The sequence below is a fragment of the Chamaea fasciata genome, unplaced genomic scaffold, assembly GCF_029207755.1.
Source record: "Chamaea fasciata isolate MVZ Bird 193981 ecotype frontalis unplaced genomic scaffold, bChaFas1.0.hap1 SCAF_3, whole genome shotgun sequence".
In the NCBI taxonomy this organism is placed as follows: Eukaryota; Metazoa; Chordata; class Aves; order Passeriformes; family Sylviidae; genus Chamaea; species Chamaea fasciata.
Window position 1 is genome coordinate 79,085,175 of NW_027094088.1, and position 27,220 is coordinate 79,112,394.

General features: G+C 38.4%; 1 protein-coding gene across 7 annotated transcripts in view; it reads left to right on the top strand.

Moving 5' to 3' along the window:
- Window positions 1-7,302: 7,302 nt before the first annotated feature.
- The window catches only part of SNX14 (sorting nexin 14), a 46,381-nt gene continuing 26,463 nt past the window's right edge, over window positions 7,303-27,220 (top strand). For 2 of the 7 annotated variants that reach the window (XM_066179597.1, XM_066179601.1), the window contains exons 1-9: window positions 7,305-7,458; window positions 7,552-7,672; window positions 8,503-8,579; window positions 8,692-8,770; window positions 15,397-15,440; window positions 20,047-20,134; window positions 23,723-23,807; window positions 26,044-26,200; window positions 26,478-26,553. In XM_066179597.1, the coding sequence (XP_066035694.1) occupies window positions 7,319-7,458; window positions 7,552-7,672; window positions 8,503-8,579; window positions 8,692-8,770; window positions 15,397-15,440; window positions 20,047-20,134; window positions 23,723-23,807; window positions 26,044-26,200; window positions 26,478-26,553 (867 nt within the window). In that variant the 5' untranslated portion in view covers window positions 7,305-7,318. Of the gene's footprint in view, window positions 7,459-7,551; window positions 7,673-8,502; window positions 8,580-8,691; window positions 8,771-15,396; window positions 15,441-20,046; window positions 20,135-23,722; window positions 23,808-26,043; window positions 26,201-26,477; window positions 26,554-27,220 lie in introns of all 7 variants that reach the window. The other 5 variants (XM_066179595.1, XM_066179596.1, XM_066179600.1 and 2 more) reach the window with 5 other exon arrangements.

Below are 27,220 nucleotides of genomic sequence, written 5' to 3' on the forward strand. Positions count from 1 at the left end.
GAAATCTTTCTTGAGGAAAAAGAAAACAACCCTTTCCTCTTTCATCTGAACTACAGTGACCCCAACTTGAGTTCTGTCTTACAGCATCCAAGTTCTTTGTGTTGCATTAGGAACTATGTTTAAGCATCTGTTGAAATCCAAAAGACCTCAGTCTTGGGAATTTCTGGAGTGGTGGTGAAAAGACTACAAGCTCGACCTATAGAGAACATCCAAACTTGAGGTTGAACTGGAAGATTCAGTGTCTTAAAGGAAGAAAGTGTCATTCCTTAAAGTTTGATAGAAAGGATAGTAAACTAATTTTCATATTAAAATGTCCCTTTATTAATAAATATTTTAAAATACGTGTCTGTGAAAGAGGAAGAACTTACTGCCTAGTGGTTTAAGCCTAGTGGTTTCTTTTGTGATTCTTTTGTACCAAGGTAAGCCAGGTGGCTTATATAGTAGCAAGTAATTCAATCACTAATTTATTGAGTTTCAGAAAAATACTGGGTGGTAATAATAATTCCCTACATGGTATCAGACTTTACTAGCTCAAATCCTTTCCTAGCTACAATGCTAGGTACTTAAATAAAACTGAAAATAAAAAGCAAAGCAAAACTTCAATGGAGTTTTGCGGAACTCACCAAAGTGTTCCAAACAGTGCTTCTTGATTTCAGTTTGTGCCTTTTCCTTGTCTGCTGGTAGACTCACAGAGGGACCATCTGCTTCTGCAGAAGCACTGTTAATGCCAGTGCTAGAGGGGAAGTGCTACATAACAATACATTCTGTTTTTACTATCAGATATACCAGCAATTTGGATGGCAAAAAAAGTTTGGGATACCTCCAGGAATTTGGGCATCTATTTGATAGATAGCATTGATCAGCTGTGAGCTATGAGGATTGAGCAGTTACGAGTGTAAGGAAGCCTGGCTTTGCAGAGAGCATGGTACTGAGGTCCACTATTCAAACTCTTATTAAAACAATCATATTCCTCTTGGAGTGGAGCTCTACCATGGAGCTATATGCTCCAGTTATACCACAAAATATGTAAGACATGGGCAAGCTACCCATGTGCTCTAAAAAACTGTTTTCAAAAAGCTTTAAGAGTCATCCTTACATATGAGGAGCCCTTTGTCCAGGTGCTCTTGCAGTATCACCGTGTGCGTTCTGCCTGTTTGCAGAGAATCAGGCTTTTTTGCTTTTGTCATATTTTCAATATTCTTGCTGGGGAAATGTAACATTTATGTTATGTTCTCTTTAACTATTCTGTAAATACTTCAGTTTTTCCCGGACATCTTTTAAAAGGAAGAAAATGTCAAGATTAATTCCACACATCCTCAGCCAATAAATGGTAAACTAAACAATATCCTGGTTATACAACTGGTTCTGTAACAGTTCCTATGAAGTGTCTCATGAAAGACATAAGCACAAATAATTTGCAGGGTGAAAATTAATGTTGTTTAACTTTTAACCTGTGCTGCTTTTACATACTTCATGTTGTCAGAGAAACTGGTTGCTTGAACTAAAAATATCTCTGTGGAATTCTGACCTGACAAAAACACTCCAGGCATTTACTGCTGTGTCCACAGAAGTGAAAAGCAATGGGCTCCAGGATACCAGCTCACCAGTCATCGAAAGAAGCCTGATCTCGCAGATCTCATCACTAGGTCTGGGTTTACATGGTCATGTTAAGTATCCACAGACAACTTTCTTGGATGCAAGCTGCCTTACAACAGCAACCTCTAGCTACAGTTAGTCTTTTTTTGACTTTTAATGACGTCTGCCTGTTGATTAGAATTTCCTGAGTATGTGAAGACTTCAGGTTGGAATTTTTTTCACTCTTTTAAGGTGGAAAAAATGAATTCATCAGAAATGAGAGTTGTATCCAAATGAGGAAAAAGGATCATAAATCTTAATTGGCAAAAATGTTAAAATACTCTTGAGGCAGGACAAAAAAAAATACACTATTTAAGAAGGCCTAGGTCTAATAAAGATAATTTTGAATGCTATTTTGTTAACAGCTTTGTTTCCCATGTTGCAGCCTGTCCCTATTCACTGCTACACTACAGAGGAGATAATTGGAAAAGGGAGAACAAGAACGATGATACAAGGTACAAAAGTCCTCTTATGTGAAGGACAAGTCACTGGTGCAGGAATCTTAATTTTGGAAAAGACAGTTTTCTCAGGTGACCAAAGTATTTTGGTAAAATAATAAGCAGCAATCATGCTGAGTAGGCAGTGAGTTTTCTCCATCTCTAGTAAACACATGAATGTTTGGAGAGCTGTATCTTCACTCGCACAAGTGCAAGTGGTGGAACTCCTTGCATGATTTTTATGGACGTTAAAGTTTATTGTTCTTCAAAAGCAGCTTGAAACTTAGGAAATAAATTTTTCCTCAGGATATCCCAAGATTATGAATCAGAGTAAAAGAATGTTCCAGGAACTTACCATTATATTCTTGCCATGGTTTTACAACTTTTTCCTATGTATGTATCCCCCCAATGGCCATCATCAACAGGATGCTCACCCAGCTGAACTTCTGCTCATCCAACACAGTTGTGCCATGAGTCCAGTGTGTATCTCTGATGAAAAACTTAACTAGCTTTAAATTCTTCAGGTCTCACCATGGTTCTGAGGCATAGGTGCTGCAACAGTTTGCAACGATTTAACAGAAACACATCATCTAACATCATCTTGACACTTTCAAACTCAGATGAAAACAAGGGTTCCTGACTCAAGTCCATCCATGAACTCCCTACTTGAAAAATTTCCCCACTGACCAAGGCTGGTCAGCAGGAATTCCCTTCAAGACCTGACATACTTGTTTTCACAGTTTGTATCTAGGGCAAGGCTTTCTTTATCCCCACAGTAAATCAACAGATTAATTTTCATTTCAGCTGGGGTCTTATATATGTGCTCTGGCATTGTTTTAACTGTTTGCATGAGTATAGCTGCTTAGTTCTTTCACAAACTTTTTCTTACAAAGTCTTAACATCCATCTTGACATTCCCTCATTCCTCCCTGATCAGCTTACGTTTTTCAAAGGAATTAGGTTTTCCAGATCTTTCCTTTGCATGTACAACCAATTGACCAACCTCACTTAGTACTTAAGGTGCGTATCTAAAAACTGTGTTGTTTTTTGCTCAGGTGAATCAAGATAAAATTTCTATGGAGTACAGCTTTGCCAAATGTTGGCACAAAACATAATATTAATTTAATGTTTTTCCAGTGTCTCCTGTATACATTTAGTTCTCTCTTTTGCACATATTTCTACAGGCCTCTGTATCTTACTGTGTTGTAGTCAACGTCTACATCTTGCAACTTACTGCTCTATTTTCTTTTTTTTAATGTCCCATAAATAGTAGTTTATGACCAAACAAATTATTTTCATCTCTAAATTCTCTCCAGTGTCTTGTCTGGGAAAGAATTTCTTCAGAAAATTCCTTTTCATGTTAACAAGTTGAAGAAAAGCTCTATACACCAGTCTGTCTCTGAATCTTTTTACTTTCTCCTTGAAAGTTACATGTTCTTCAAGGCAAAACTGACTCTGGTACATTGCCTGGTTTTTGTTTTGTTTCAGGTTTTTTTCTTCCCAAGTGGACCTTGTCCTAGTGAAATTTTAATACACTCTGTGCTCCTCAGCACCCCTCTGGTTTTGCAGAGCATTGTTCCTGTTGGGAATACTAAACTGACCAATGGAAACTCCACTTGAAGTGGGTCCTTTTACTTGAATTTTTGTCTTGGAATAGTCCCCTTGTCTTTCTTTTTTTTTTTTTTTTTTTTTTTTTTTCCCTGTGAGTCTTTATTCTGTGTGGTATTTTTAGTCCTAAACACAGCCTGGTAGGTATTTTCAGGTTTTCTAACATAACTGTATTTTATAGTCTCAAAAAAAAAAATACTGAGTGGTGTGTTACAATTGAAACTTCTTAGCCTTTCCCCTTAATTTCAATTGCTTTCTAAATCTGCTTCTAAACAAACAACACAACTTGTAAGTCTCTGTCATTCCCTGCAAGTGTGGAGACAAGTGATCTTTACAAAGTATTTCGCACATCTTTTCTTAAACCATTTCTCCCTCCCACCTGCCATTTTGCTCCCCACTACAGCAGCTGAATTCCCCCATTCCCCTAGAAGAAAACTTGGAGGATTTTATCCAGGAACCCAAAGCCCCTGTTGCTGTATTGAGCAGGTATTTCTGGGCCCAGGTTTTCACTTTCTCATCCAGCTTGCTTTAATCTGGTCATACTGAGGGTCAGCATGTGATCCAGGAAGCAAATACAAGACCCTACGACTACAGGCAGCACACATTTCCATACAGCTGGCAACCGTGGGTCGGTGTGGGTGGTACAGGGATATGACTCCAAATGGCATGAATCTAGACTATGAACAGTTTATTAACTCATTAGCAGAGAAATGAATATCGCTGTATTTATAACAGTAAAGCTTAGTTTGCTTATCAAAGTACTAATAATTATTCTACCCAAACCAGAAATGTGCAGCAGTCATTCCCCTGGAATTTCAGTGTTCCATTAAAGGCCAAAAAATAGTACTAAAGGGCAGTTTTCACCTTAACATTTGTTGCATACACCTGGATCATCTCAGGTGGAAACCAGTAACTGTTGGTGGATGCTCTTTAAGTTTTGAATTTGAAAAATTCAAGTGCAAAGAGCCTACTAATGCTTGCCTGTCTTGGGATCTGACTGGCCAACTTCAGTTTCACTTCTTTACTTAAACTTAGCTATATGCTAAATCTTAAAAATGAGTGTTCTCTACAGTTTCCTGCTAAATGGCTTTAGTTAAAGGTTAATATGAAGCCTTCTATTTAAGGTTCCTGGAAAGGGCCCATAAAATGAACAGGGACTTGTAAGGAATAATTATAAAGGAAAACTAATTCCTTCTTGAGTAAATATGAAGGATTAGATATTGTAAATTAGCTTTGATAACTGTATCCTTGAAAGAGAGAACTGTGTAAGGCCTTGAAAAGAGCAAAAGCAGACTTGCAGACCAAATTAAATGCAATTAACTGGTGAGAATCTGTTTATTACAGTTCACTATCTGGCTTATTTTAAGAAGTCTTTTTTTAAGGTAAAAAAAAAAAAAAGCACTTTGGTAAATACAATCTCAGCTTAATAACTGATGTTGTTTAGCCAAGAATTGTAGTTTTATGTGTTGAAAATCTGTTCTAATATGCTTCTTAGATGGTAGAATAGGCAAGCTTCTCCTGCCATCAAAGAAAACATACCCTAAACCCCAAACCAGGGAGAACTGGCTCCACAAGATGACTTGTATGATCAGTGAAAGATCCTTATACATTTTAAATACTAAAACTAAATCTATCTTTCCAGAATAACCCTGTCCTGGCCACATTACTTCAGAGCCCATCTCCAGATGCATGCTTTTCCCTGGCACTTCTCCCTCCAGCTGACCACAGAATCTTCTAAGAATTTACATGAAGAGAGAAAAACTTGCTATTTCCAGGGAATTGTTAAAGTTCTTATTTCTCAAAGAAGTTTTAAAAGCTTGGTGTTGTCAGCAGTTCCCTTTTTTTCTTCTATAGTTTTATTTTGCTGAAAAACAAACATTTGCTGAGTCTCTCAGTGTACCAGAACAATCTAGGGGCCTTAGTGACAGAGGGTGATGGGCAATGCCAACACTGCTGTCTCTGTCAGAGCAAGATGGTGTAAAGCATTTTGTTGTGTCTGCCCAGCAGATGTAAAGTCTGTGAACTGAAGGAAATTGCACGGTTTCTAAGATAATGAGGTACAATTAGTGCCAGATGTGAATGTGGCAATTTTACAGTAAATAAAAACAATTCCGAACAATAAAGCTAAAAATTAAAGAATCTTTACCTGAAACAGAGAATGCAAATTTGAAGCAGAAGTTTGAGTTAAGCTTCTGCTGGGTTGCTGTGCAAGTCACTTCCTGTGTTACAGATATGTGATGCTGTGGCATTTTCATGAAATATTGTAAGAATTACAGATTTTTAGAAGTTATTCCTTATTAAAAGCATTGCAAAATAAGTGACTAAAAATCATCATCAGTAAAGTTGAGGATAAAGTAAGCTGATAACAAAAAAATCCTGCATCTTAGGAAAACTGATTTCCTCTGAATAGGCTGCATGGAAATTTGCTGTGTGAACGCACCTTGGTTTTTTCTACTAGAAAACATGGACTGACATGAAATAATACTGTGCAGAGACTCTTAAAGAAACTCAAGCTGACCCTGGGGTTTTGCCAAGCACACTGAGAAAGGTCAACATACTGAAGTCGAACTGCAGCGTTTCACCTACTCGAGAGGTCAAGGGAAGTGTTGCATAAACTGACAAAACATCTGAGCAAAGATTCTGAAAGCTGGTTTTGGGTTTCGATTTTTAGATGCTGACTCACCCTCCAAATACCAGTATTTTCTTAACAGCCTAGTTGGAGGGCATCTCAGTGAAGATTTGTAAACATGGCTCATCTGAACAGATGTATTTCAGTATTTCATGTGCCCTCACTCCCTCAGTGTGCCTTCCGTGGGGCTCGTGCAAACGGACGTACAAGGCAACAGCAACTTCTCAAGACAACTAAAAGTGGGCATCTCTCCCTGAGCGGGTCTTGCCACTTAGAAGCCCCTTTACGGGTGCGAACTCGCAGAAGTTGTTTTATTTTGCCCATTGGACTGACACACCCACAGCCAGCAGTGTCTTAGTAACAGAGCCTTGAGTTTCGTAAGACTGAATTAACTACAGAGCTGCTGAAAGCACTCCAGTGGTTTGAAAGCTTGTGGCTTACAGTGCAACTGAAGGTGTTACTCGTGTGAAGTTGGCTTTAAATTCTTCTCTAGCAATAAACATTTTAGAATTACTCTCTTTTTAACGCCTTACTCTTCTATACTTACTGATGTTAAGGTGGGGTCTTACTACATTTCGTAACCTGTTCCTTTTCTTGACATCCAATCATGAAGCCTTGAGGGGTGTTTATAGGGTTTTAGTGTCCTAGTCACTGAATGATTTAGTTCAGTCATCATCCAAATATAGAGCATTTAATCAGACGTAGCACTTTCTGGCCGCTTGGCGCTGGGAACCCCTTGTTGTCCAGAACCCAAGTATTTATAACTAGGTAAGCTTGCTGTCATCAGAGACCTTCTATTTACAGTGCTTAGCACGCTACGTGACACGGCACAGCTGCAAATGCCCCGGCCGGGCTGCAGGGCCGCCGCTCCCGGGTTGCTCCCGCCCCGCCCCGCCCCGCCCCGCCCGGCGGCCCGAGTGTGACGCGGGCCCGTCGCGGCGCCGCCATCAGCGGGCGCCGGCAGCGGAAGCGGCCCCGCCTCCGGCCCGGGCGGCGCGGGCAGGGCCGCCATGGGGGGGTTGCGGGCGGCCGGGCGGCGGCTGCTGCGGCGGCTGCGGGGCGCCGAGGGGCTGCGGGAGATCTGCCGGCAGTACCCGCTCTCCTGCTGCCTCCTCCTGGGGCTGGGCACCGCCACCCTCCTCCTCAACCGGTAATCTTCCTCCTTGAGGCGGGCGGGGGAGCCGGGCGCGGGCGGCGCCGCGCCTTCTCACGCAGCGGCTTTTCCTTACCGTGTGTCTGTAAGGTATCTTCATGTCTTGATGATCTTCTGGTCGTTCGTGGCTGGAGTCGTCACCTTCTACTGTTCCTTGGGACCGGACTCCCTCCTGCCCAATATTCTGTTCACAATAAAATATAAACCCAAGGTAAATATGTCAGTGAATAGTCTTGTGCTTTCTTTAAATGATAAGAATTTATATGGAGTAGCAATTCTTGTCTAATCCTAGCTGCTTTCAGAAATATCGTACGTCTGTACAGCTCATGCACTCCTACTGGCAGGTGTTTTGGGGCAAATAGATGGTGATTAAGACTTTGAATTCTTCACGTGTTTCTTCATAATCCCCTCAAATCCACGTATGCCTGCAAGGCCGGTTGTTAAAGTGTCCATGGATGTTGTTTCCTGCTTCCCTCATTGTATGTTTTGAGCATTTGAGGAGCGGGCAGACTGGAGAAACTGTTTTTGTCTGCTCATTTAATGGGGCTTTTTCTTTTCTAAAGATGCCCTCCTTCTGTCAAGCTAATGGTGAGTCTTCTTTGCTCACTGTAATCAAAATTCTCTGAGTAGTACTGCACTTCAAAGAGAAAAATACCCCCAAATCAAATTGCTCTTTTCTAACTTGAAACAATTCAGTGTAGAATTTCACAGGGATAAAAAGGTATAGTTGCAGTGGTTCAAGGCTATGAGTAAGGCAGAGAAACCATCTGCTCTGTTACTAGACTGAATAATGTACAGGAAGATGAGTGGAGATGTGAAAGGATATCTGTGTCCTCTCACTTGTTTCAGCGGAAGCGATTTTTCTTCTTGATTCAGTTGTTTTTCATACAATGCCTTGTTACCTTGTTTTCCTTCTGGAAGAACAAGTTTGTCTTTATTCAGTTCTCTGTAATAGCGTGCTCTAGAAGGAAATTCACAAACATATCAGTGTATTAATGGAGTCATAATTCTGGAGAATGTAAACTTGTCCAAATTTCTTAGCAGTTGGAATTGCCGGAGCTGTTCCCCCATGGCCACAGTTGTGCTGTATGTGGCAAAGTCAAATGCAAGAGGCACAGGTAAATTACATACGTGGCACTGGTAAGCCTAGTAGTGCTGCCATTTTACACATCACCATAGGAAGTTGTCAATTTCACATTGTTACATAAACTTCTCCATGCTCTCCTACAGACCTACTTTGCTTCTGGAAAACTATCAGCCATGGCTGGATCTGAAAGTGCCTTCCAAGGTTGATGCATCACTTTCGGAGGTAATTTGTGCCTCGTTTCTTTAGTACGTTAAAAGTCTGTGGGTTTTTATTATGTGTCTTTGAAACTTTTTTGCTTCTGGTTCAGTAGATGGTTCAGATGTACCTTGCAGGTATTTTAACTTGTTCAAGTAAAAGTCAAATCAAATGGGTGTTTGCTCAGAGCAGGGAGCCAAGGTTGCCTGCTTTTAAACATGGACTGCTTGTGTAGCAGTGTACCTAGAACATAGAAGAAATGTCTGTGTAAATTGGGAAGAATAATGGAAAGAACAGTTACAACTGAGTCTTAAAAAGTTACAGATTTCAGCCTGCTTAGTGTCTTGGAGTTGAGGGTAAAAGATGATTTGCTCCAACTACAAAAGTTCTGTAATGAAGATGATAATTTGATGGTGGGGAGCCTACAAGAAAGATGAAAAGAGGCTAATGCAAGAGCATGGGGGAAGACCGGGGGAGTGGATTCAAACTGATAGAGTAGGTTTAGATTAGATATTAAGAAGAAATTCTTTACTGTAGGTGTGGTGAGGCAATGGAACAGGTTGCCTAGAGAACTTTTGGTTACCCTGTCCGTGGAGGTGTTTAAGGTGAGGTGGGATGGAGCAACCTGGGCAAGTGGAAGGTGTCCCTGCCCAGGGGTTGGAACTAGATGATCTTTAAGGTCCCTTCCAACCCAAACCATTCCATGAATCTATTCAAAATCATCAGACAAAGCTGTAACAAAATCTGTCTAAAAAAAAGAAATTGCTGAATATACTAGAAGAATAGCATATGTATCTTTTTTAGTAAGACTGTAAATCAGGAATTTTGTTTTGTTCTAATCTCTTTTTAAAAGAACTGTTTGAAGAGCAGTTTTTCTTTGGGCGTCTTTTTTTTTTTTTTTGTTTATTTCCTTGATTAGTAATTGATGCAATGTATTGAGAGCTAAACAGATAAGCTTTGTGTTTTTTAAAGCTAGGAAAATACACGAGCACATATATTAATTAATACATTAATTTATTTAGAATTCCATCTTTGGAGTTCTGTGGTAGGAGGATGAACAACTGGCATGGCAGTAGTGAGAGGGGTTTTGTGTCAGTTCTTGCACTTAACAGCATGGTGTATGAAGTCAAAGCCATGAGTGTCTGTGGTATAAGCTAATGCTTCAGTTCAGCTCTGTGAGATGTTGTCCCAGGCATGGCCCACTGCAAGAGTGGGAGGAGAATGATAACCTTAAGGAAGGCAGGAACAGTTGAGGAATGTTTTTAAAAAAGAACAGATAACTACTTGTTGGCTTCGTCTGGTTGAATGAAGTGACGACTTTTGTGATTTCAGAAGTAAACAATTAAAATAAGTTTAAGTGTATTAAAATGACAATATTACTGAATAGAATTTCAATAGACTCTTGCTTTAATAGTAGAATGTGAAATAAATGCTTCTATGCATTTAATATTTTTAGGGTATCAAATATCTGTGGCAGTCTACCCAAGGATGTTGTAAATGCTGAAGAACTGGAAATTTTCTTGTTTGGCTTAAATGAGAATTTGATGCTGAAAAGGTTCTTTGTAGTATCTCTTCCTAAGCAATATAGGTAGATACCATAGTTATCTTCTTGGCATTTTGTATGTGATTGCTGTAGTTCTGCTTTTACCAAAATAGTGACCTTTTCTTTGCTGTTGCTTTTCACTTCAGTGGCATGTCCCAGGCCCTGCTTTATTTAGCACTGCAGACCTGGATTTTGTGTATCCATGCCCATGCTTCTCCTTCCTTTGCCTCCTTTGTGTGCTTAACTAGAGGGAAGAACCGGGACTGGATTCAGGATCTTCCCAGGGCAGCGAGCCAGGGTCACCCTCCTCGATGGACCCAAACAAGTAGCCTGAGCCACCTTTTTCAGCTGTGTTGGACAGATACTATTTGGGATGAGAAATCTCATTGCATGGTTCCTCATTGCAGCTCTTCTCTGCTGGTTAAAAGGGTAGCAAGGGGTTCTGCCCACACCATATTCCTCTTGAGCATCTGCTCTGAGGGTGCAGTGTGTAATGCTGGCCTGGAATTGGATAGCCTGCTTCAGGTTGGAAGGAGACACTGCTCTTATTTTCTTTTGTGGGTTAGTCATACATTAGAGAGAAGCTGATACAGTGTGAATTGAATTAAGGTTAATTAGATTCTAAAGGAGTGCAGAGTGCAGCCTGCTTCTAAAAAGCAGTTTCTTCAAATACATGGAATAATTTTGGATTTTTTTTTTTTATTATGTTTTAATTTTTCTAGGATTTTTTTGTGGCTTGAAGAATTTTGGCAATATTCTCATTTCCAAATGTTTCTAATTTGAACCAGGTGTACAGCCTTTGAGCTTGTGTTTTCAAGTGCTTTCAGAATAATTTAATGCACACTCAAATCAGAAGAAATCCAAGTTTTTCTCACAAGTGTGGCTTTTTCTTTTTTGGATTGTGATGATAGTGTGTCTCACTTTGCAAATTCTTGATCTTTTGCAGCCTTGTTTTAGTCTATTCAGCTGCTGTGCATGGTTTAGAAGAACAACAAAACCCATGCCTGGACATTTCTCCTTGCATTTATGTTTGTTGTTGTAGTTAAACGCTAAACTATCTCAACCATGCATCCGTCAATATTTTATAATTTGGACTGTATCCTGCACAAAAGTAATGCAGTGACCTAAGTATAATTTTGTTTCTGGTTTCTAATCCATTTTGCATTAGGTTTGTTTCTTCAGTGTTTTCTTTCATTTTGGATTAGGACGTAATATTTGTTGGTCAGTTTTACATTGTGTATAATCCAGGTGCTACAGATTGTATAATGGAGAATTTAATCCTGTTGTTCTGTTAATGAATTCATATTTTTCTCTACAATCTCACTTTTGCTATGTGAGGGACGATTGCAAGTCAAATTTGTGGAAAGCTGCTCAGCTACTCTTGGTCTGCATTGTGAAGAAAAAGTCTCACTGGATCAAGGTGCTGCTGTCCTTTGTTCTCCGTTGTTTTTCTTTTAATTCTTCTTAGGTTCTTGACTCAGTTATGGGACTAGATTTTTTTTTTTGTTTTTTAAAAGCAAGGAATAGACAAATGCATGACAAGAAATCAGTTATTGCCTGAATGCACTCTTTGGAGGTCCTGATCTCTTGTAGTAACACAGTGGACTGTTTGCTTTCTTATTGTAATAGCTTGTTCTACCCCCAGGAAGTGGCCTCAGCCGTCAGGTTGTACTGTCTTTTAAGGCTTTATAATTGTTATTGTGGTTTATGTATGAAATCCTTCCTCCTTTATTTTCTAATGCGACCTCTTATTTCTGACCTGCTACTGACTCAGTCATCACTTGTCTCTACAGTTCCTCCTCCTGACAACTGGGATCAGTTGTGTGGCAGTCCCCAAAGAGCTTGTCTCAGCAGCAAAGACTGACTAGCCTGCAGTGTTGCAGTGCATGCTAGAAAATAATTTCTCTTTTTTTTTTTTTTTTTTAATTCAGCTGCTGCTTATATTGCTACCTGCTGCATTTGGTTTTACACTTGTAATCTTCCAATTCAAAGTTGCCCACGCATAGTAAAACCAGTCATTTTGCAAAATGCTTGAAAAAATAGGTAGAAGGCTTTAAATAAAATGACTCATCATTTGTATTTAAAACTGGAGAATAATACTTTACAGACAAGGAAATGGCTTATCATTAGCTGTCATTCTTTGAGGTGTCCCATCTACTTCATTGATGTGTGTGAAGTGTGGGCAATTGAGCCTGAATAATATTTTTGTTGTTGCTAGAATGGAAGTGGGTACAGATGTTCTGCTTGCCCAGTGCTTTATGGAAGTGCAGTGGATGATGTGGCAGATTTTCTTCTGTCCAGCAGAATCGCGCTGACAGTCTTGAATGCTGATAAGGGTTCAAGAGAAAACAATATGGACTGTATGCCTTGAAATCCAGTTAGTGGCAGTCAATGGCTTATTACTTCTTGAGTCCTCCTATTTTAGTAGGGATGATTTCACACAGTAGCTCTGCTTTAACTTCTGTACAGCACCTTGTTGGAATGGAGCATCATACTTAACTACCTCTGCCATGCCATGTGCTCAATTAATTTGCAAGTAGGGGCTGCTTTCTATGTCCACACATTTTTTATTAAGGCCACATAGATAACCTGAGTCCTAGTAGAATGTGTCTTTCCTTCTGGTATCTTGGCCAGTGATAAGTGGACTCCAGTGAAAAGTGCATTTTGAGTTAGTTGTCTTTGTACATGCTGTCTCTGTGTCTTGGTCTAGTGGGATTATCTGCAGTGTTCTGTGGAAGCAGTACCATAAAGGTCGCTATTACACCTTGGCTGTGGAAGAGAAACACTGGCAAGTCTGTAAAATGGTTCAGCTGGCACTCAATTGCTGCAACATGGGATGAATCTGAAGGAGACTTTGTCTTCCACTTTTGAGTGGGAAGGGTCATCAAGTCTTGCATTTTTTTTTTACTTTTCTTGCCTATTTAATAACCATGGGAAGATGAATCTCAGAACCATGTGTGTTTTGCTTAGGCAGCAGTAAGGATCAGAACTCTCATTGCTGGAAGTAATTCTTCTTGTGCCTTCAGAGGCCTCTATATAGGACTGTTGAGTAAGAGAGGGCCTGTAAGTTATGTTAGCATCTGATAATGTGACTTTGTAGTGGCACATTCATGGAAAGCTTGATAGTCAGGCTCTCAGTTCAAAAGTAGTAGTCATAAATGAAGAAAGCTGTTTCAAGAGGAGTTCACTGTATTCCCTTTGAATACAGTGTCCCATGCTTGAAGGCTGTGCAAGTGCACTTTCCATTCCAAACAGAAGATGCACTGCTGCTGCTGTTGCTCCTGATAGGGAGGCGTGGAGTAAAAGTGGAGAAAGAAGGAAAGGGTCTCCTTTGATAGACAGATGGATTTTTTTGCAAGCTTTCTGTAAGGCACTTCTTCTGTAGAGTGCACTTTGAGCCTTGAAAGAGGTTTATTTTGTTAGAAACTCCACATGAACAAAAATAATGTCACAGTTCCTGTGAGACTGAGATTTCTTTGGAGTAAATTGGTAGCTCGTGTAGTGGCAGTGCTGTGGAAGGCATCAGGCAAAATTGCCTTAAGTAGTCTAATAGACTGCTCTTAAGGCCAATGTCCTGTGGTTGCTGACTGGAGCTGGATGTGATCTCCTTTCTATTGTCTGAAAGTTAACTTCCATAGAAGGCTGTCTGGATTTCTTAATCTTTTCTAGACTGGGAATTGAAGCATCTGTTGTCATTTCCCGCACCCTTCCACCTTGCTTATAAATGGAAACATAAGAATGGGGGGTGGGGATGACACAGGACGACATGATACCACATTTAGCTTTCCCGTCCACCAGTAGCACATGATGGTATTACAGTTTTGAGATCTATTGCTGCTGTAGCACATATGGGCAGGAGAAAAGACATTGATGACTTTGTGTGGTCCATAACACAGACATCTAAAGTTATCCCAAGCTGCAGAACATCTCTTCAGAGGGAGGGGAAGAAAATCACTGAAGTGGAACAACAGAAAAAGAGAAAGTATCTTATCAAGTCTGAGAAGGTGATATTCTTACTGGTGAAGACGGAAGAAGAGTATTCATGGGCTGCACAGGTCTGAAGAGTTGAGAAGAATTAAAAAGGCCTTGTGTGTTTTTTATTGAGTATGCTTTTGTAATCATGAGAGGAGCAGAGGCATGTAATGCCTTAAAGATAGTATAAATTTAGTAAGTCTTGAATTCTTGCAGTGCATATTGTGTGAATGAGTGCAGCAGCAGATCTTTTAAGAAGAGTAACACTTACTCTCTTGAATGACGCTTGTGTATCAGCTGTTACATTCAGCTTTCCTTTCAAACAGACTTCACATTTTTCTTTGTACACTGTGGCCTTGAAAAATCTTTCCTTCTACAGAGCATGTCAGAGCAGCCTCACATGTCATAGCAATATGTGTATTCTCTCTTACTCCCCTCATCAGCATTGGTGCTGCTGAGGACAAACTGATCTCTAAAACACTGATTCAAATTAAGGGATAGGTTGCAGTGGGAGAAGGTAGTGCGGGTGATATCTTGGGGCTCTAGTGAAGGAGGAGGAATCTTAAGAAAACTTCATCTTTCTGTCTCCTTGTTATGGATGGCTTTCATAGGAACTGCTTTTTATGACTCTTCCTTTGCTTTCTTTGAGGGTGGTGAGCATACAGGGTTCACTGTCCCACCTTGAAGGTGAGGCTTGGGTAAAAAAGGATGGAGGTGTGTGTAAGTGTACTGTGTAACTGTGCCTGTGGGACACTCCATGCTACATCAGAAAAGAACAGGAACTGATGTGAAAAATTAGGGTTGGGCTGTTTAAGGTAAGATTACATTTTTTATAGCATTTGCCTGAGAGTGGCCACGGCACTGTGCGTCATGTTCCTCATAGTACTTGTGGCAGATATCTTGCTGATATGTTTCTTGCTGATATCTGATGAAACTATTGTTGTTACTTGCCCAAAGTACTGATTACGATGCAAAATGGTTGATATAGCCACAGGATCACAAATTACACATTTTTATGTTTTATGAGGTATGAGTTATGTCCTATGAGTTTTGGAAGGTGTTTGTGATGTTAACTCTTCTAACAGGGATTTGTAGTACACTGTTTATTTTGTAACATGGTTCTCTTTGTTCTGCACAGGTGCTTGAGTTGGTGCTGGAAAACTTTATTTATCCATGGTACAGGTACGAGCTTTACCAAAAAGTTACTATTTTTAATATCACAAATATTTGTCAACCTGTTTAAGAAGTTGTCACCTGAAAAGAAATATTTGTTTACTCAGTGAAAGATAAAGCATACTTTTGAGTGCTATGAATCATTGTTTTATTGTCTCTTGGCAGAGTAGAGCAGATCTTTTAATAGTTTAGTTATAACAGAGGTGGTTCTGGAATTTGGATTTCATCCTAAAAACACTGTTTGATTGTCTTTTTTTTTTATATGTTCATTTTGTGATAACTCTTCCTTGGAGGTAAATAAAGATTGATACCTGTGTAAAAATTCAACCCATCACTATCTCTGAAATTTACATCCAGATTAGAAGCATACTGATCTATCACATTGCTTTAAAAAACAGATAAATAACTTTGCAGGATTTTAAAGAAAAGATACTTCGAATACATATGGCGAACTTCTTTGAGATCATCTCTTAAGTTTCTGGCTTTTAAGAATGTCAGTGATTATGTTGCATTGAATAGAATAGTACTGTGTAAATAACTTTAAAATAGTAAATAAAGAAAAGACTATGGCTGATTTTTTTTCTGTGCTTTTTTTTTTTCTTTTGGGTGTTCTTCCTTGTACTTTTATATATTAATTAGTGCTTTGCAGTACTTTGTAAGTAGATATTAAAATATTTCTGACTGGTAATGCTGGCATTAATGTGTTAAAACCACATCTTGCCTTAATTCTCAATTTGACTTTTTCATTGAGTGGAAATGTTCAAGTTTTCCTAAAAAAAAAAAGTATGGTTTCTTTTATTTTTACTCTGTGTCGTTTGGATTTTTTTTCTCTCTCTGGGGTCTAAAATTTGCTGTTCAGACTTCTTTGCCTCTTGAGTTTTTGATTGTGGCCAATACCTGCACGTCTCACCTCTAACTTTGTGTGTTGAATATGCTGAAGTGTAAAACTTCACTGCTGATGCAAACAGCAGAGGGAGCTTTAGCACCATGTGTTGTGAATGCTAGTTGGAAGCCTCAAGTTTTAAACTTTCAAATACAGAAAAGTAGAGCATGTTCTGTTGGGTTGTTGATAAAGTAACAAGTGTAAGGCAACCATGTCCTGTATCGCATGATTGGGAAAGAGCTTTTGCTTGGCTGGTAGAAGGTGTCTTCAATGTCTTTGTTATGGACTGACAAGGAAACTTGGCTTCCACCAATTACTTACCTACCTCTCTGACACCCAAGGCAGTGGAAGTCTGAAATATATCATCTGGTAGGGATAATAATTCACTATATATATAATATGCAGTTGGAAATGCAGTGTAAAATATGTTTGGTATGAAGCCAACCAGCCTACATTCTGCTCCATCTTGCCCTCTGGTGAGCAGTATAGGTGTTCCTGCCCTGTCTTCAGTTCCGCATGGCTGCACCTCCAGATTTTGAACTAGTTCCATAAATTCACCCCATGATGGTCAAATCTAACAAGGTTTCAGTGAACCTGAAAGACTGGGAGTTCAGTGGCCTACACTGAGTACTGTGATTTCCAAGTAATTCTGCAGGAAACAACTTGGTCCTGAAAGGCTTACTGGTTTCAGTTTAACAGTAGTAATGTGAGGTCTGATCCTATTTAGTCTAGACATTCAGGTGTTTCCAGCAAGGGTTGTGCAGGGAGACCTGAAATGTGTCCGTGTGCCATAGTTTGAGAGCTGGCTTGTAGAGCATGTCAGTTCTGACTTTTCCTATTCTAGCTGAACCTGTACTGTTGGCAAAGCTCACATTACCTGGGAGAGAGGATTCTTACATTCAGGACATGTTTGTTTTTGGAGCAAATAAACCTCACTCAGGTTAATTCTTCCCAGAGCCCTTGCATCCACGCTGTCCTTACTTAGCAGCATGGCTGGGTAAGCACTAGCAGGCAATTCATACTTGACAAATAGGCTGGTAAAACAGTTGGCTACGTTCCTTTGCAAACAAAAGTTTGGGCATAATTCCTTATGCTAGCTGCTCTGCCTTTCACATGAATGGGTTTTGTGCAGAAGCTGCCTCTTGTTATTATTATTATTACTATTATTATTTTATTTTTTAAATTTGTTTTTTTGTTTTCTGTGCTGTGCCAGCTGATGCTGTCTTGGACATTCATGTTACCAGGATATATCTCAGTCAGAAGTCAGGGAAGTCTAATGTTTACAGGGTGTGTTGCAAGATAAAATCACATATTGTTTTTGCTTAGGAATAAAAGTGCTATAAGCAGATAAAAGCTGGGTTATGTTTGTTTCATTAATAAACTGTGTAGGAATTTCTAATATTTTATTAGCAGGTAAAATTTAAGCAGGTCCTAAATTTGGGGACTTTGGGGGAATGAGGATTAGTGCTTAAAATCCAGTGAACTCTACTGAAATAGGTTGTTACACCTGTGTGCATTTTTGTCTTTTATTTTTCAAAGTATTTATGCTGGTTATACTAAGATATTTTTTCCCAACTGTATGAGAAGAATAGAGCATAGTTATAAGTAATCCCAAGTTTGTAGAGCTACAAAACACAGATGTGAGTCTATTGCTTATGCTGTACAGCAAAACTATATCGTATCTTGCTTATACCAATCTCATTTTAGATAGAGTTTAGAGTTTGAATGGGCCACTCTGTGCTTACTAAATATTTTTGGTCACTGATGGTACTGCAACTCCAGTTCTCTCAGATTAGGACAGAATTCAGTAATTACCACGTTTTTCTAATGCATTGCTATGAAAACATTTTTCTTTGATGGTGACTAAACATAGTGTTTTCACATATGTAGCTGCTTCTATTTTAAATGCAAGTAATGCAAGAAAAATTCAGAATTTTTTTCTTGAGTTACAAACCATAGCTTTACATTTTTATTAGACTGTGGCTTATTTTCTACATCTTTTTGAAAGGAGTTAGCCAAGTTTTGTAAGAATAATTGACACACAGAGGAAAAATATCGCTTTGTTATTTGTATATGATTTTCATTTATCAGTGGATCCCGTGAGACTTTGCATGCGATAGCCGTTGGGTGTATCTGTCTTGAGAAATTAGACTCTGTAACTGTTTACAATTAATATTCCTAAAGTTCTGGGGAAATACAGCCAGCTTTTAAAATATTTCCAAGAGGGTTATTTGGACTTTCCCCTGTGTCACTGGAGATTTGACATTTTACACGTTCATGATGTTTTTTCACCAGTCTTCAGTCTGCTGGTGATTAAAAGAATGTCTTTGCAAATCTGTTGTGAGGATATGTGGCATAAAGTCTTGTCCAAGTAGAGCTAGCCAAGATACTGGTTATCCAAGTGTCAATAAAATAACAGCTTCTTGGTCCAAATTACTTCATGTATCTTGTTGTCTGTCAAATGCTAGTAATACCGTAATGCAGTTTGTTTGCTAATCCTTTGGCAATGCTAATCCCTTTGACAGTGTGGGTATTTTCTAACCATATTGCTTATAAAATGTCAGCTGCTGATCTTAAACCAAACTTTCCCCTACAGTGTTTTTATCTGCATGTGATTAGCTGTTGGAAGATGGTTGTAGTTCTTGTGCCAGGCTGCTTTCTTTGAGGTGGTTTTTTTCATGCAATTAGTTACATACTTTGACTCTCAGGTCACTGGTATCTCTAGTATCTGTACCTGATTGTTCATCATCAACATGCCTTTGAATGTTCTATAACCCAGGCGAAAATTGTTTTAAAAGTTGGATGCTGAATAATGTAAAATGTTTTATGCATAATTTTATAGAATTGTTTTTAAATGTCCTGGTCTTGCTTGTTGTATTCTTTTATAACACAAGTAATATTCCTACTTACTACACTCATTTATCACCAAAAAGTGTGATGGCTCTTGCGTATGATCATTAGGTAAAACGATGCAACTTTGTTTTGTCATTATTCAGCTGTTATACTTCAGTTTTACTAATATATTTAGTCATGCTCTAGAGTTTGTATTAATAACTGGTAGGTTTTTGTTTTTTGCTTGCATTTTGTGGAATGCCAGCATCATGATCTCTTTTTCCACTCAGTTTAGTTGCCGTTTCTTCATCTAAGACTTTGTGTATTTCCTGTTTTCATTCAGTTTTCAAAAAAAGTAATGGAGTTAGGTATTTTTTTTCCTGAATTGCGTTTAATTATTTTTACTGTGACTTTTCACTGAATATATTTTATTGCAGCAGATGGAAACTGGCAAACCAAATTAAAAGTTTGGATGGTATTTTGACATAGCGATTTGGAAATCTATTTAAATTCTTCTTTGTTTCCAAGCAGAAGCCACTTTAAATAATTACAATTTCCTTTATACCATTGAGTTAGGATGTGTTTTGATAGGTAGAAACAAAGTTAGATTTTACTCAGTCAAAGTCATACAGGTAGTGGAATATGAGAGCAGGAATTGGTATATCATTGCAATTTCCTGACATTTTTCTTAAGCTGTTGTTTGCAGACATTGTGGAATGCTCTGAGTTTTCCTCAGACACAAGACTGCTGACTCTGGTAGCTTTCATTTCAGTTCATTCCAGCTGAAGTATCACCGTTGAATGTTCTTAGGCTTTTAATAGTGCCAAATGTATTGTGGTTGGATTAATAGAAATGTATTTTATTCTGTTTTCTCATATGCCATGCTTTGAAACACTGCAGAAATATTACTGATGATGAGTCCTCAGTGGATGAACTGAGAGGGACACTACGGTTTTTTGCATCTGTCTTAGTTCGGAGAATTCACAAGGTAAGGTGACTTAAAGGTATTAGTGTTGGTTTTCCCTCAGAAGTAATTAATATCCATCTCTAGTGAGTTCTTTTTTTTTTTTTTTTTAATTGTGATTCCAAAGTCAGCCTTATACTGTAGGTTGTTTCTAATCATTTAAATTACTTCTTTCTGGTACCTACCCCATCTTTCTGGAGCTTATCCCCTTCCTAGTTGTAAACCATCTCTGAAGATTTATCACTGGAAGTGTTCAGCATCTTGTCTGATATAGCTTTGAGCAACCTGTTCTAGTGAAAGATGTCCCTGCCATGGAATAAGTGATCAGTGAAAGGTCCCTTGTGACTCAAACATTTCCCCAATTCTTGCAAATGGATTTATTTTTTACACCAGTGCAAGGCATTATTAAAACCTTGTGATCTTTTAGCTGTCTTTTGGTGACTTAATCCAAGTGGAAACCATTTTGAGAATTACTGAAAAAGACCTATTAGAAAATGGTGAGCTGTGTTATAGCTTCTGCTTTCTTGTCTTCTTAAAATGCAAACAAGGCCCTTACATTGTCTATAAAGAATAGATTGTCATTAGGTGACCAGGTTACTGTAAGAATTAAAACAGATGTGGTTCTTATATTAATGCAGCCCTTCAGAAGCATTTTGGGTGCTGAAGTTGAAAAGTTTTTATTTGCTGTGTTTAGTCTATTAGCACATACTTTTTTTCTATGTGCTCTCTTTTTAACAGCACAACTCTTTCCTGGTAAAGTGTATCAGGCCTGTTTCACAGGAACTGCTTCTAACTTTCTGGCTCTTCTAAGCAGAAAGGGTTGCTAACTCAATTTCCAGAATTAGTCAGTGCTGGCCTCTTTGTTGGAGCCACTGCCATAAATCTGTGTCATTTCCCCCCCTCCTTAGTAACAGCAATATTTTCTGAGCTACAAGTTGGACATGTACCCTGTCATGACTTATTAACAGCTTGATTATCTCCTTCTTACGTATCAAATCCAGATGACTTTCTTGTTTACTCTAAATCAGGCACATTCATTTTTAAAGTGAACATGAGGGAAGATTAGGAAATGTCCATGTAGCACAGACATTGTATGGAGGTGTGAAAATGGAGTAAAGCTTCAAAGTGAAAATATAGACCAAGGTCTTAAAATTTAATTTAGAGTTGTAATACGTGCTGGTGTTAGTTGCATCGTTCATGGATCCATTGTTGCCTCAGTAAATGACCATGTCTCCTGTATTGATCATGTAATAAGGCATTAATTGGGATATCTCAAGTGAGTTACAGCATCTTGAAGAGAGTGTTAATTTACCATCTCTGCGTTTGACAGTGAGGATTTAAATGTAGGATCCTCAGTTCTCTGGGTAGGCAATATGTGCAACAAACACTCAAGACGTGCCAGATTAAGCACTGTCAGGGGACCTACAAAATAAAGTTCATCACAGAAATGCATATGTTGAGGAGAAATTCATCATCATCAGTTGAAAAATAAAATAGTTGTATACCTTTGCCAAGCAGCTGTACTCTGTTTTGGATTTATTATTAAATGCTTGAAAGCAATAGTTCTAGGTAGTAGAGATAAAATGTTTAAGTTGAGGAAGAATTGTGTAAGAAAACACAGGCTATTTTTTTGTTTGTTTAGATTTTATCTTTATAAATTTTTTGCCAAAGAATATCCTACTTTTGAATTGAGACTTAAAGTTACAAATTGCTTTAATGAAAAGAATGCTTTTGTTTTCTGTTTAAAGCTGCCTAGGTCGAAGCATGGTTATTGAATGAAGTTGCAAGCACTTCAGGCCAGTCAACTCTTAAGTGTATGCTGAAATACTTCAAATCTGGATTTTCCTTGCTATGGCCATTTCTGGGTTGGTTTTGGATTTGGAAGGAAAAGGGGAAGGGTTATACCACGCCTTTGTACACCATGGTGTACGTAACCCTGCATCTGATTGAAGTTTTTGACAGAAGTTCACATTGTCTACTGCAGTGTTGACAACAATTTCCTTGGCCTTGCTCTTTGAGTTACCTCTGCATGAAGAAATAGTGTCCTATCCTTACATGCCATAGGAAACTCTTAATTTCTAGAAATTACTGTTGGAATGTAAGGCACAAGAGACAGGGTTTTCATTGATAAGCAGAAGCTTGTCCTTTTGTGCTTGTAAATAGGAGCTGACCTTGCTTTTAGGCAGCTCCAATCAATTGTACTGGCTTGTCAGGGCTGGCCAGGTCAGGTCATAGCTGTGCACCTCTAATATTAGAAGGGAATGTGCAGGAATATGTAATATTCTCCTTGTACAATTGAATAAAAACCACCAACTTTTCTCTCAGATCCAGTGGCCTTTGCAGTTGCATTGTCTCTTTCCTTGTCTGGCAAGATGCTGTATCGAGGAGGGATTCCACCATTAAGAAAGAAACTTGTTCAGAATTCTTAGGTTTTGAACGTTTACAGGTGTATGTTTTTGCATCCCTGAGGCGTCTCTTGTTTGAAATAAAGAGTATGCAAATCGTAAATCACTTTCTAATGAGTTTCTGTGAAAACTGCTGCAGCTGATAAAGAATCCCTTGAAACTGTACAGGCTGGGGACTGTCTGGCTTCAGGGAGAAGCTCTGCTTGCTGTAAAGGACCTGGCCCCATAGTAGGCTGTGAGCCGAATATGAGCCATCAGTGGCAGCTTAAAACACTAACAGCATCCTGGGCTGTAGTGACAGGAGCAGAGAAAATCAAGGAAAGTGATTTTCTGCCTTACTGTATGCTCTTTGGATGGCATCTAGGATACTAATCCGGTTTGCGGCTCCTCTTTACAAGAAAGTGGAGCAGGTTCAACCAAAGGGCCACCAAGATGATTGAGGCTGGAGGAGGTGACTGTTAAACTCAGGAGGTTTCCAGCACTAACGTGGATACAGCCCTGAGCACCGTCATCAGAGCCTACTTGGAGCAGTGCTAAGACATCCCAAGGTCATTTGTGCCTGAATTGTTCTCCTTCCATTTCTGTAACCACCAAAGAAGATAGAAATGCAGGAGCCTAATACAATCCTACATGAAATCATACATGTTTCTTGTTTGGCTTATGATCACATGGTTTTGGGACTAATGGTCTTTTGACTCTAATTCAAATTCTCTTCTGGTTCTGCAATCACCTGAGGGGTGACATTTTTTCTGCCTATCCATAGGAAGGTTTCTCTTTGGTTTTACTCCTTGTGGACACAATGGCACAGTGTTGTTAAGGCACGCACGTGTTAGAAGCAGAGCATACTTGATCCTTCCGTTGGTCATCAAATCTTCCCATAGGATTGGGCTTCATATACTGTGACTCGGAATTTACACTGCCTTGCTATATTCATTGCAATGAAAAAATCATAGTGGGAATGAATTGACAATAAACGTGTTAACAGTGTTGTTTATGCCATTTAGTTCTATGTGTTTTTATATACTTTGGCAGAAAAATGAGGACACTTTCAGCTCACGTAGAGAATTTTGGATTGTTTCTTAATGGTTCATTTTATGGTTTGAACTGGAACATATAAACAAATTACTACGTTTGGTGGTTGTCTGTAATAAATTTTGGGGGGAAAAAAGTCGGACAGTTTTGCTTTTACTTTGAAATTATTCTTTAGGTGGACATTCCAACGGTTGTAACGAAGAAGATGCTCAAGGCAGCAATGAAACACATTGAAGTAATAGCCAAGGCCAGGCAAAAAGGTAATGTCAAGACTTAATATGTTGTCAGTTTCAAAGACCAAGTATGAATATTCTCTTATGCGTGTTTGAGATTATATTGCTTTGTCTTTTTATTTTTATGGCCTCTTTTTTTAAAAGATGAGGTCTTTTGCATTTTTCTTCTGGTGGTTGCAAAGGCAAATGGGGAAAATGTTTTAGTACGTATTTGTATTCTCTGTTTTGATTTTTATTGCCCCACAATGAAAATACTAAATTTCTATCTCGGTACAGGGGTGAACAAGAATATGGGGTTTGTCTCTTCAGAGCAATTAAGATCATTTAGGAATGCTTCTTGAAGTTTTTCCTTTATATTCCAGATGAGCAGTTATAGGTGAAAGGATTTGTACATCTGTGCACTGTACCTTGTAACTCTTGTTGACAGGATGATTTCAAATCTGCATTAGTGAAGCTGTAATATGTTAAAAAGTTAGGTTCATGTTTGTAAGCCATGGAGAGACTTTGAGCAGAAGCATATTTATTATCCAAGGTATCTTCATAAACCTAATGTAAAAATTGTATTTAAACTTCACATTGAAGAATGTTTGGAAACACTTGCTGTTGTTATTGTTATTTTTTTCACTGGCAGTGTTCCACAGTGCTTTATCTGCTAAATGTGGTTTCATTCAACTTTTAAGTGTAGATGTTTACTTTAACTGGAGTCATGAACTTTTCTTCTTTTCCTCCAAATGTCTGCTGATATCCATGAATGCATGCCATTGGTCCTGTGAGTAGTGTTAATGATTAAGATGAATAATGCGACATAGTGTAATCACGTTGGATGTCTTTCATGGCACAAGAGCAATTTCAAGATAGTAGATGATCCTGCAGTACTGTTTACGCCAAATTTCAGATTTCCTTTGATTTCTACCAAGTAGTTAGAAACACTTTTCTTTAACAGTAAAGAAATGTACAGCATTGAAAGTGTAGCCATTTTTTTTTCTCAGCGTTTTAAAGGAAAAGACTTGTTTCCTAAGGGCAGATAGGTGAAGTAGCAACTGAAAATGACTTTTAGTAGCACTTTCTAGTAAACATTGCTAAAGCAGCCACCACAACACATGGTTCAGAGGCAGCTTTCAGACCTTGCTTTGGTTGCTAGTTGAGCCTAGCCTTTTGTTCTTATTTTCTTAATCCTGTTTCAAATAATTGCTTTTAGGGGGCATTTCCTTTTCCCCTACTCTTGTTACCTTTACCTCTTTTAGTAATTCCTGTTTGCACAGAAACTCCCATGACCTGTCCTCGCTAGAGGGTGCATTCCTTCTCTCTGCTTTTAGTGACACTAGCTAGGCAGATTTATCAGGTGATGTATATTCCTGCATCCCCTGTGTGAGCTGATACCACTCATGGGTTTTGGTTGTGAAGGCCAAGCCAGCAGGCTTCTCTCATTTGCTGGGAATAAGCTTTAAACATGTAGGTAACTGAGGAATGTATTACATACCTCACTGTGCCTTGTGGTGGTGTTGGCATGAGGCTTTGCCACATTGCAAGTTCAGCTCGGTGTGATTTATAACAGCTCAGTTCTTGCCTTTGGAACGATATGGAGAAATACAACATTGTTGCTTCTAATTAGTATCTATAGTTTTTAATCTGATAAAGAGGCATTCTTTCAATTCCACTGTAATTTAAGAGGCAGTACTCTTGCAGATCCTCCTGCAGGTTTTGGCTTGATTTACCCTGTGTTTAAAATGTATGTTCCTTCACCTTTGTTTTTAAGTGTTCTAAGCAGGAAACAGATACTACAGGATTGAGTAAAAGTTTATGTTGATTTCGAGTTGTGTTTTAGGCCAGAAAAATGGGAGATCATGAAGGTCAGGAAAAAGGCAATTAGAGGCAGACTTTGCATGATGCAGTTTTTTTGAGAATCCAGATGCTGAGTTTTTATATTAAGTTTATATATAAATATATAGGATATATAAATATAAGTTTATATTATTTTTTAGATATTTATATATAATGATAAATGAGAAAGCATTCTGGATACCATGCAAACTGCAATTGTTTGGTGAAGGAATTCTTATTTCAGTATGAGGTGTTATTTTTACATAGCCAGGCTTCAAAGTGTAAGCCAAGGCTCTTTTGCAAAGTTTCAATGTTTTATCCCTTTGGCAGTTGTATGTGTAATAAAAGCATTAATTTTTTAGCTCAAATGAAAACCAATTGCCTTTTGTTTACCAGTAAGAAAATTCTGAAGCAACTCTGTAATGCTGTTTTTTACTTTCAGTAAAAAGTGCAGAATTTTTGCAGCAAGCTGCTTTGGAAGAATATGGACCAGAACTGCATGTTGCTTTGAGAAGCCGAAGAGATGAACTTCACTACTTAAGGAAACTTACTGAACTTCTTTTTCCTTATATTTTGCCCCCAAAGTCAACAGAGTGCAGGTATATGAATTATTTAGAATTGTATTTTTTAAAGTATCTGCATACTATGTAGTACAATAATTTCGGAAAGTGAAAGAGTGAACTTTGAAGACATCTTCCTTCATGCCCCTTGTTTATGATTTTTTTTTTGGATTCATTAAAATAGCATGCTTATGGTATTATTAAATCCTAAAATATTTCCCCGTAGTATATGACAGAATTGGAAACTTCACTTAGAAATTTATGTAATCTGATATTGCTTTTGATTTTTATTTTCTTTCTTTTATTTTCTTTTCAGATCCCTGGCCCTTCTCATTAGAGAGATTCTCCCTGGTTCTGTTTTCCTTCCCTCAATGGATTTCTTAGCTGACCCTGTAAGACTTTGGAGCACAAGAATAATCTTAATTTATTCGAAATTACTATTTATCTACTAAGTATGTTGTACTAAGTTGATAAAACAAATTATGCACGATAATTTACTTGCTGTGCATTTTGACTAAAGAAATAAAAAGAAATCTTGCAGTGATTTGTTTCTTCATGCAAATTAATTCACTGATCTGTCTAAAATAAAAGTATTGGTATTATCTCTTAAAAATGTATTTTTCAGTGGAGGACTACAGCTCCTGTCCAATGCGAGAATGCTGTGCTAGCATAAACATCTTCAAGTTACTATTGCTACATTTAGAAAAGGCTTGAGGACTTGAACTCTAACTCTGTGGATCTTTATAGCAGTTTAAGTAAACCAGCCTTTTTTTCAGCTGTATTGAAATAATTTCTTTTCCTTTAATTCTGCAAATCAGTGAGCATTTACTTCTGCAGCTGCAACACTGCCATCCTTGCTTTTATATATGCATGTATTTTAATAGGCAAAATTGCAGTGCCTTGTGCAGGCATTGCCTGGCTGCAAACAAAAAGTACTGTAGAATGGAAGTATTAGTAGTTCAATAGATCTGCACTTAGAGTAAAAATATTTTGGAGGGCTTTCTTCCACTGGGTGATGAATATTTCTGTGCAGGTCTCTTCAGAAATTCCTTGACTTGT